Source organism: Sinocyclocheilus rhinocerous, unplaced genomic scaffold, assembly GCF_001515625.1.
Source record: "Sinocyclocheilus rhinocerous isolate Xijiao unplaced genomic scaffold, SAMN03320098_v1.1 scaffold776, whole genome shotgun sequence".
In the NCBI taxonomy this organism is placed as follows: domain Eukaryota; kingdom Metazoa; phylum Chordata; class Actinopteri; order Cypriniformes; family Cyprinidae; genus Sinocyclocheilus; species Sinocyclocheilus rhinocerous.
Window position 1 is genome coordinate 70,628 of NW_015647486.1, and position 11,531 is coordinate 82,158.

The following is an 11,531-nucleotide window of genomic DNA, read 5'->3' on the forward strand; positions in this document are numbered from 1 at the left end:
CATTATTGTGCCATCCCAAAGAGGCACAAAATCACTTTCACAGACTTTTACATTAAATGTTCCCTCCTGGTGGAATGACCTGCCCAACTCAGTCCGAGCAGCTGAGTCCTTAGCCATCTTCAAGAATTGGCTAAAAACACATCTCTTCCATCTTTACTTGACCCTCAAACTCTAGCACTCCCTATTCTAATTATATTCTTAAAAAAGAAAACTTGCCCCTTTTACACTTGCACTCTATTCATTTACTGTTAAAAAACCTTGCTACGTGTGCTGCGTTAGGCTAACTGAGACTTGTTATAGCACTTACATATCACTGCTCTTTTGTTGATTTTGATTGCTTTCATTGTCCTCAGTTGTAAGTCGCTTTGCATAAAAGCGTCTGCTAAATGACTAACGTCTCAGGTTACTTATGTAACCATGGTTCCCTGAGTAGGGAACGAGACACTGCGACAAGGCATTCCCCATAGCACCCCCTAGAGGACGCAGTTCGAAGTTCCCTTGAAAGGGAAATGTAAATGTAAATGTAAAACTATTCCTTATATTCCTATGTTATTACTATATTAAATTACTATAAAAATATTTGTTCCCAACCTGCTGTAAAATATAAACAACAGGCATATGAACAACTTTAATGAAATTTTAATTGTGCTTTTTGGAAGTTTTGAAGCTTTGTTCTCTCTTTTTATTTCTCTTTCCACAAAAGAAAGAAAGTAATAACATGAATGTGTTTAAATAATGACAGAACTTTGAAAACTGTGCTGAGTCCAAAACAGCTGTGCAATGCTGTTACAATCATTACACAAGATTGATAGGATTAAATATCAAAACTGAAATCAGATCAATTTGCATTCACACAGATTACCATAGTTTAGGAGTGTTCCAGCTTAAGATGCATTTATTGTGTGTGTGATACTGCATATGCATTGCAAAACACATATTGCTGTTGCTACACAGTCTATATATACTGTATGTATATACAGTGGTGTGAAAAAGTGTTGGCCCCCTTCCTGATTGCTTATTTTTTTGCATGTTTGTCACACTTTAATGTTTCAGATCATCAAACAAATTTAAATATTAGTCAAAGATAACATAAGTAAACACAACATGCATGCATTAAATGAAGGTTTTTATTATTAAGGGAAAACAAAACCCAAAACTACATCCAACACTTTTTCACACCACTGTATATATATACACACACACACACATACACTAGACCACATGCATTTGCAGCATTTAGTTAGGAGACAAACAGTGTTCTGTGCCAACAGGAGCTCTGAAATGTAATTTGCTATTTGAATAACTCTGTGAAGTCTGTCGGATAAATACTCGGCTATTTCTCATTCTCTTTCTCTCATTCTCCCCGTTTCTCTTTGTCTCCCCCTCTCTTCTTTTGTCATTTGTTCATAAAAACAGGCCATCTGTCTTTAGCACTGCTTCATTATCTGTCATTATCATTGTCAGCACCTCAGAAGAGCAGTGCGCTTTCACAAAATACAATGTTGACACTCACAACCAAATCTTTTAACAGGTCGCTAAACCTACTGACATGCATTCAGTAAGAAAGAAAAAAGAAATGTGTCTGATCTACCCTTGATGCTATGTTACATAATTTATGTCAAGGAACACAAGTGCAAATAGTGTAGAATAGTGATTTTGTAATTTACAAATTAATTTTCATTCATTACGTTGTTTCCTTTTTAGTTTTTATATTAATATAGCTACAGTCCAAAATACTACAGAAGCCTAAAAAATTGGGGGTGGGGGGCAATGTAATTATGATAGAATTTTGACGCCTTGCAATATTTTTTTTATTTTTTTATTTTTTTATATAAATTTATATTTCCGTTTAAAAAAGTCTAAGTCAGTTATCTGAATTGTGAGATAAAAGTCACAATTACCTTTCTTTCTTTTTTTATCCCGTGGCATAAACAAGCTTCCACAGTATACTAAGCATGCATGCTTTTTTTATTGAACAGTAGGCGAAATAGGACACATTACGTAATGTTACACTTTTCAAACAGTATATTTTTGTCACGTACCCTTACTACATAAATTTTACAGTACCCACTGCAGTATACTCTGTTGTATACTGTACATTTTGGTAAGTGTACTAAGTCATCCAGATATTGTATGCATAGAGAAAAAACACATACTGTACAGTTTTTAAATGTATGAAACTAAACCTATACTGTAAAAATAAAAAAGACATGTCAAAATTGTAAATAACACATATTATTAAAGTTTTACAATAAAATGCTATTTATGTTATGTTGTCTATATTTTTCTACTAAAATTTCACATTTCAATTCAATGTGTTATTTGTCTTTCTTAGTAATTATTTTTGTGAAATTTACTAGCAATTTCTCAGTTTAAGACAATGAGTTTACTATTTTACGCTAATGTTGAAATGCAAATACAAACAGAGGGTATGCAAAACAGGGGTAAACTACTATATCAGTCTTTCTTCAAAATTTCAATTTTAATTCAATGCGTTACTCGACGTTCTGAGTGAAAATTCTTTGTATGTCTTGTTTTTTTTTTTAAGTGTACTAGCATACTACTTTTGCCATAACACAGTACCATACTATGTAGCTTACATAGCAGAAAATGTATCATCTGACATGAACACATTTCAATTGTTCTACGGCATTTTACATACAAACAGATATAACAAAGTGTTGCTAAAACAAACAGACATTACTGTGAGAACTATGATGTCAAAATACTTAAACGTTAATTAGCACAAAGTTTACGCTCGTAAAAAAGAATGACTTGAACAATGTCTGCTTCAGCATTGCTGGTCATTAATGGAGATGAATCGCTCAAAACAGATTTAAGAGCCTTGTTTTATGAGGCTCATTTGTGGCTTTCCCTAAGTCATTAAGCATGAATTAAAGCTCATATGAAAACATGCCGTTATTGTAGTTAAATGGGAGGGAAGGATTTCAGGAATTCCTGTTAAAGGTATGGAAAGTGGATATTTTAAGAACTTTAACTGGTCAGCATTTCTTTTGAGTGTTTTAATTAGCTTTATTTGGCCGATATTTATGCGCTAATTTTTTTTAAAAATGCAAATAATCAGAGAAGTAGCTTGGCGAAATGAATAATAATTAGGAAAGTGTTTTGGCGGGAAAACATTTTTAGACATGTGCTTGGATTTTGAGTGACTTTTTATGTTTATTCGCAGTGAAAACAAAGTAAATATCTGCTTTTACATGTGCAGATCAGCTTTCCCTCCTTTTTTCCCCTCTACAGGAAGGTAGGCCATGATGTCTTGTGTTATTTTTACCGTTCAAATAAACAGAATGGATAACAACCACAAACCTCAAACCACTGTAATCTCTCAGAAACCCCTCCTGTCATCACCAATTTCTGCCAGAGACTGTTTCAGGTACCAGACTGTATCTGCGCTCATGTGATGAATGTTAGACGTTAGGAAAGTCTGTGAGTGAAGAAAAAGTGCACTGAGAGCGGCGCAGGATGGAGGTCTTCAGTAAACCCTTTTGACCCTCGGTGGCTGCGCTGCGCGGTGTGTTTATAAAGGTTTCGCCAAAGGGAGTTCAGAGCTAATTTATGTAGTATTCAAAAACAAAGTGTACTCAGCGCCGCAGGACTAGAGAGCTAGTGGCTGTGTATCAGTTTGATGAGTGTGTGTTTATACATGGCGCACATGTGCTGGTGTGGAGCGCCGTGGCCCTTCATGGAGAACTTTACTAGAGAGCAGCAGCTCCATAGCTTTCCAAATAAGAATCAAAACATTTTATAATCAGGTTACTTAAAGTGTGTTGGGGTCAAAAGTTTAGGTCAGAGTCCAAATGTTTCTTCAGACTGTGACATAAAGGTTATGAGAGAACTTGGTTAATATTTGCAATGCTTTTAAAGCAGTTTTAGTTTCAAAACAAGTTAAGCTATATGTAAAACTGCAACATGGACCAATCTTTGGAGTATTTAAAAGCAGAAATGGGAAGCTTGTAATTGAATAATTAAATTTGTTTTAAACTGTGTATCAGTTGAGCCATAAAACCGTTCTTGTCATTTTTATGGGGTGTTAATACACATATTTTACATTGTGTGTGTGTGTGTGTGTGTGTATGTGTGCGTGTGAAAGTGAAAGTGACGTGACATGTGGCCAAGTATGGTGACCCATACTTGGAATTAGTGCTCTGCATTTATCCCATCCAAAGTGAACACACACACACCGTGAACACACACCCGGAGCAGTGTGTGTGTGTGTGTGTGTGTGTGTGTGTGTATTTATATTGCCCAGGGTGGAGATGCACATAATTTCCAAGAACGCATTAATTTTGCTGTATTTCTTTGAATTACAATCAAAACAAGTTAAGCTATATGTAAAACTGCAACATGGACCAATCTTTGGAGTATTTAAAAGCAGAAATGGGAAGCTTGTAATTGAATAATTAAATTTGTTTTAAACTGTGTATCAGTTGAGCCATAAAACCGTTCTTGTCATTTTTATGGGGTGTTAATACACATATTTTACATTGTGTGTGTGTGTGTGTGTGTGTATGTGTGCGTGTGAAAGTGAAAGTGACGTGACATGTGGCCAAGTATGGTGACCCATACTTGGAATTAGTGCTCTGCATTTATCCCATCCAAAGTGAACACACACACACCGTGAACACACACCCGGAGCAGTGTGTGTGTGTGTGTGTGTGTGTGTGTCTGTGTGTGTTTACTCACTTAAAAAAATTTGGACTGGCTTTGTGGTCCAGGGTCATATATTTTATTTGTAACATGTATAACTGGTTTCATTAACTAGAATTAAAAGAATATAATATACTGAACTGAATGTAATGTTTTCAACACTTAACTGCATGTTATTTACAATTAAATTAAAGTGTTATAGTTTAAAGTTATGTTGAATGCAATTAGCTGAACTTAAGAGTGCTTTTTGACTTACTGTACTTAAGTAGGATTTAAGTACATCTTTACATGTAATGTAATTTCATAATTACATCTGTTGTCTTTGAAATATAGTTAAAATGTATTAAATATGCAATAAGTATACTTTAATGTAATTTCTTTTGTATGAATTGTATGTTTTTTAAATATATTTGTAATGACACATTTTTAATGACGCCGAAATTGAGTACTTTTAAAATATATTAAATGTATTAGCATATAACACTACAGTTAAAATGATAATCAAGTACTTCACATGTGCTTTAGTATGTTAGTCAAAAAAATCTAAATAAGTGTACTTCTTTTAAAAAGTCCAAAGATTATTAAAACATAATGATTTACATGTATTTTAAGTAAAACTTTTGACATTACAAAGTGCACTTTTTTGAAAGTGTGTTAAGAAACAGACTTGAAAGTGAACTCGCTTTAAGTGCACTTAAGTGGTCTTTTTATTGCATTAATAGTACATTATTGGCAAGTGCAGCTTTTTAAAAAATATACACGTTTAAGATTTGATGAACACAACAAGTGCACATTCAGTACAATTATGTACACTTCTTTTTCACTTCTAGTGTAAGTGCCTCACTATAACCCAGATTTTTGCCAGTTTTTTTTTTTTTTTTAAGGATAGATCAGTGGAAATGAGTTTTGTGGTAATCAGCATTACGCCACAAATGCTGCTGGTTGAGCTTCACTTTTAATGAACCTGGAATATTCCTTACCAGGTGTGATTTAAAACCTCGTAATGAATTCTCAAACACAAAGAGCAGCCGTGTTTGCAACACTGACAAACAAGATTTTCAATATTAATATTATTGTTAATTTTATTGCAACACTGCAAACTACATTAAATTGTCATATTATTTAGATACCGAAAATGCTGGCGTTCATACGCAGTGTAGTCGTGTAAGTGAAAGCACAGTGTTAGTTTAGGTTAGGTTAGGTTAGGTGGCATCTGGGCAGTATCATGAGTGTGAGAGCGGCCCCAGACGCAAACACCGGGTGTGGCCTCAGTTTGAGAGCCGATCCTCAGCTGCAAAACATATACAGCCAAACATATACACAGCAAGAGAGCCAGTATGTGCTTATGCTGAATGGCTTTATTGTTTTTAAGCTCTGGTTCCGTCCTGATTGTTCGCTTGAGAGTTTAGTCTATGCCTTGCTGTCTTGTACAGAGCTCCAGTGACAATGAAGGCCTGTTTTTACTCCCAGATGTGTGGATGAAATGTTAGTGCAGGTTTGCCCTCTAGTGGTGAATGGGAATAAAGCACGTTTTCTATCTGTGGTTTTCTATCTGTGATATATTTAGAAATAATAATTTTTTAAAAAATGTATGCTTAAAGAAGATTTATCATAACACACAATCAGAAAAGTGTCTACCTTAATGTTTCAAATAACTTTTGGAATAATGTTAAAATATGAGAGAAATAATGCTCCATCATCATTCAGAATAACAGATACATATATTTATGAAGAAGAAAAAATGAAACAACTTACTGACCTGTACTTATTAAAATATATAAAAGCATAAATTATCATACTTAATTTTATTATATTGTAATTGATTAAAAACTTGCTGACAAATGGGTAAAACCTAGTGGTTTGAAGGATAGTGGCAAATATTGGTAGATTTAAAATGACAATCAAGTTTTTGGGGGCTGCACTGTGATCCTTAAATAGTCTTGTAATGTCATCTAACGATTCTTGTTTTAAATATGTCTAACAAGATTTTTGATATACAACCCCTTTTTGTCTTTGACCCAAACCCCCTTTGACCTTTTTTTTTTTCTTCTTCTTTTTATTCTGGGAGAAATGCATAGAATACATGGAAAATGTGCATTATTCATCAAAGAATCATGAGAAATTTTTCCACAAATTATGCTTATGTTTCCACAAAAGTATGAAGACTGACGACTGGAGTAATGATACTGAAAAGTCAGCTTTGATCACAGCTGTTAATAACATTTCAAAATATATTCAGATATTCAAAACATTTTATTTTAAACTGTGAAAATATTTCACAATATTACTGTAATGTATTTTTGATAAATTTGAGATTTTATGGTGAGCATAAGATAAGTCTTAATGTAAATTATATATATATATATAATAAAAAATCTACATGTACATATGTATATACATTTAGTGTATTATATTATATTATATGTAATATTGTTGGAGGATGCTTAGATAAAACAAGCATAATGATTAAGGCCTTTTTTTTGGCCTGTTTTTGTTTTTTCACACAAGTACACACACAGTCATACAATCACACACAAAGCGTGATCAGCTGAAAGCCACGGCGTACAGATTGCAGACCATCTGCTCACTATTCTCTGAATATCAAAGTTGAGGGCTGCATCTTCAGACCACGCTTAAAACTGCGCAAACTGCATTTCATTTCAAATATCCCACCATCAAACCTTTATGAACGCTACGTAAGAGCAAAGACATTGTGCAATGCATTTTGATCAATATCACTATCGGTGCACAATAAACATTATAAATTTGCAAACAAGGAGACTACGAGACTGTGCCAGCACAGACTTGGCATTGCGCCTGTTCACTGCTTTACCTTATAAATAGAGTGGCAGTGTTTGGAAACAGGCTTGTCTCTCTGTTTCACAGTGTACTGGATTTTACAGTAAACGTGATCATAGGCACTGGGTGAGCAGGATCGTGCTGCGACTGTCTCTAAAGAATTATTTTATAAATATTGACTTTAAATCAACCTGTTTACTTGGTTTCTTTTGTCACAATACATTTTGTACGGATGTTTCTTATTCATGGTGTAAATATGGAAGAGGCTGATGTCTGCAGGGACTAGAACTAAATTGCTTTGGATTGCTTATGGAAATTGCTTTTGGATGTTTTTGCTTTTAAGCCGTGCAGGTAATATTAATCATAATCCAATTTAGTTTACATATCAAAATTAGATGTTATTTATTGTTGGTGATGCAATAATAAGGTCTGTTGCTTACTGAGCTCTCTTTTGAAATGAATTCCTTGTTTATTTCCAACTCTATTAACACTTCAATATGTGGCATTTTTAATACCAGTTCAGAAAGCTCAGCATGATGGATGGTTACTAATGAAACACTTTTAGTTTCTGGTTTAGATGGGGCAGAGGTCTCATTATGAAGTGTCAAATATCACACGTTTAATGGAATGACACTTTAGGTGGTTAAATGTTGCAGGCAGCTGAAGTGACTCAGCACATGGGTAAATAGAGCGTAACCCTGACCTTTCTGTGGTTTCAGAAGTACTTTCTCCATTTGTTTTGTCCTTTTAATTTAAAAAAACCATTTAGCTCAGAGGTGATTCACAATATTAAAAACTTTACTGTACAATAAAGCATAGAAAAAAGTTAAGCAGCGCAAGACTTAGCATTGCAAATGAACTCAAATTACAATAGTATGATTTAAAAAATAATTTATAACCTTGACTATGAATATAAAAACAGTATATTTCAAGTTTATTGCAAAACATCAATATACAAAAATGTCAACATACAGTCTTGACTTACTTGGTTATATTATTAACGATGCTTTGTAGTGTACTGTACTTCTTCACCAGCAATTTTGCACTTACATTTTAAGACTTAAAAATATTTTATTTACTTATATATTTAAGTAACTAAAATGTCTAACTTCTACTGAAGCATATATAATCGTTTAACAACCTCAGCTTTTCTTGAAAGGTTTATACTCAACATCACTGTTAAAAAACTATTTCTCTGCAAAGAGTGCATTTCTGATCATCTGTGAATACTGAGAGACAAATATGTTTTTCAGACTTTTGTTCTAGACTGTAAACACTTCGGAATATGTATAGTTTACGCGTCATTGACCGTATTTATTTTTATGTATGCAGCTTTGAAGATTCTGCTGAATGCATATACTTGGATGTTGTTGTACCTAAAGAGCCATTTTGTGTGTGTGTGTGTGTGTGTGTGTGTGTGTGTTTTACAGAAAGCAGCAGACACACAGGCCAGTCCTGATGGCAGGCGCTTGGGGGTCAGCCTGCACTGGACTCCGGCTCTAGCAGCCCACTGGGCCCTCACTTCAACTCTAAACATTTCACAGGTCAGTGAGCAGAGATATACTCTATACACTCACACACTGTCTGAAATGCATTTTTTAACAAAGAAATTAGTCATATTATTCGGCAACAATGCTTTAAATTGATCAAAAGTGGCAGTATAGACTTTTCAACACCTCATCTCAATTTGTAACTATTTTATGTTTTGGTAAATTGGTGGGTAATTCGTATGAGTTCATTAAATCTCTTTCATACGTTTCTGTACGATCTGCTTACGCCCCACTGATGGTCATGTTTTTAGGGGTCAACCTTCATTACAAAAAGTACATTTACACAATAAAGATGTACTAAAGACAGAGAGGCTTTTCCTTCACGCTTTTAAAAAAAAGTTCTGCATACAGACAACAATGTTGTCAAAGTGATTCTCATTTTCAACGATCCGTGAAATTGACTAAACGTGCTGTATTATACATGCCAGGCAAGTAGCACAGACCTTTAGACTAAACACGTAACATGCATGAGCATGGCATCACCGTTTTCACAAATTTGCATTTTTTGTAGCCTGCAGATGATGATGGTATAATTTTCAAAAACATTTTCGAAAGCTTGAAACACCCCCTTAAAAATTGTGTTTTTGTATGATTACAAATTCATACAAAATTGACTTTGTAAAATAGTTACATTTCCTATGAAATTGGGTTGGGCACCTACATTCTTACAGAAATTTCTGTTTGAAATAAATGCTGTTCTTTTGAACGTTCTATTAATCAAAGAATCCTGAAATTCAATGTATCATTGTTTCTACAAAAATGTTAATCAGCACAACTGTTTTCAACACTGATAATAATCAATGTTATATTATACTGATTTCTGAAGGATCATGTGACACTGAAGACTGGAGTAATGATGCTGAAAATTCAGTTTTGATCACAGGAATAAATTACATTTTAAAATATATTCAAATAGAAAAGCATTGTTTTAAATTGTAATAATATTTCTATATTATTATTATACTATACTTAAAAGAGGCTTAATTTTCTATATCTAATTTTTTTGTATATTTTTCCCTCTCGATTTTTGGTTGAAATATGCCCTGGACATGTTTTCGACAGCTTTCGTGAAATTCATACAGATGTCAGATTCTTCATGCATAGCTCAGTAATATCTTCCATATGAACAGTTCTTTATTCCTGCTGACATTTTAAACAGCCAGGCCACCTTACTGACAGAAAGCAAACTGTTTCTAAAAGCTAGACCGATGCACATTTCCATGTCGTTGACTATCTTAAATGTCTCTTTGCAAGCAGGACGAGTGCCCATGAGGTCGTTGACGCTGGTCCTGCTCAGCGTCCAGGCTGCACTCATCATGGGAGGCCACACCCAGGCGCAGGGGCCAGCCAATCAGCACGCAGCAGCGCATCACTCACCCAGGCCTCATGGCCAATCCAAGCAGGACTCGCACTATGACGACCTAATCCCCAACGTGGACCCCAAACTCTTCAACAAGCGCCGTTACCGTTCACCTCGCGTACTGTTTAGCGACGTGGTACCTACGGAAAATGATACGGGGAGCCCCAGGCGCCCGCGAGTCCGGCGGAAGGCCAACGACTTCTTGCATCGCGGCGAGTACTCGGTGTGCGACAGCGAAGAGCACTGGGTCGGCAACCTGACCCAAGCCACAGACTTAGCGGGCAATGAAGTCACGGTGCTGCCACACGTTCGCATCAACAACGTCGTGAAGAAGCAGATGTTCTACGAGACCACTTGCCGTGTGTCGAAGCCCGCCGGGGCCCCCAAGCCGGGTCAAGGAGTCAGCGGCGTTAAAGCAGGAACCTCTAGCTGTCGTGGGATCGACAACAAGCACTGGAACTCTTATTGCACCAACGTGCACACCTTCGTGCGGGCGTTAACATCCTACAAAAACCAGATCGCCTGGAGGTTCATCCGAATCAACGCCGCTTGTGTGTGCGTCCTCAGCCGCAACTCATGGAGGCATTGACTGACATATTGTCTCAGCCAATCCACTGCAGCCACCTGTCGTAAGCCCCTCCCACCCGTCAATAATAACAACAGCGGCACTGCCAACGTCAGTGATCCGAGACTCCGCCCCTTTTCAGATCTCTCTATGACATCGCAACCCAGTCCCCTCCTACCCTACCTCACTCTGTAAATTATTGGTCGTTTAAGTTATGAGGACTGCATGGCATATTTATATAGTTTATACGGTCAGAATATAAATATAAATATGAATATATATATATATACTGTATGTGTATGTACAGTATACATAAAGCAAGCTTTTGTTGTGTTGTTGATGCTCTTATTTATTAAACACCTCACTTCAGTATGTCAATTCAAGACTGCTTCTGTTGTAATCTCATTCAATCTCACTCACAGTTTAACGTGAAGAGCCAACCTGATCTCATGGGAAAACGTAACTATTTTACGAGGCGGCGATTTTTTATTCATTTGCACGAAAAAAGCAAGGATGAAGGTCCACCTCTAAACATAACCATCAGTGGGGCGTAAGCAGATCATACGAAGATGTAGAAATGAGATTGAAA

At 35.7% G+C, this 11,531-nt stretch overlaps 1 protein-coding gene across 3 annotated transcripts in view; it reads left to right on the forward strand.

Moving 5' to 3' along the window:
• ngfa (nerve growth factor a (beta polypeptide)) overlaps positions 1-11,190 on the forward strand; it is a 26,334-nt gene extending 15,144 nt beyond the window's left edge. Inside the window, exons 2-3 of one of the 3 annotated variants that reach the window (XM_016513666.1) lie at positions 8,898-9,011; positions 10,272-11,190. In XM_016513666.1, coding sequence (XP_016369152.1) covers positions 10,286-10,966 — 681 coding nt within the window. In that variant the 5' untranslated portion in view covers positions 8,898-9,011; positions 10,272-10,285 and the 3' untranslated portion in view covers positions 10,967-11,190. Of the gene's footprint in view, positions 1-8,897; positions 9,012-10,057 lie in introns of those variants that run through there. The other 2 variants (XM_016513665.1, XM_016513664.1) reach the window with 2 other exon arrangements.
• Positions 11,191-11,531: the final 341 nt, after the last annotated feature.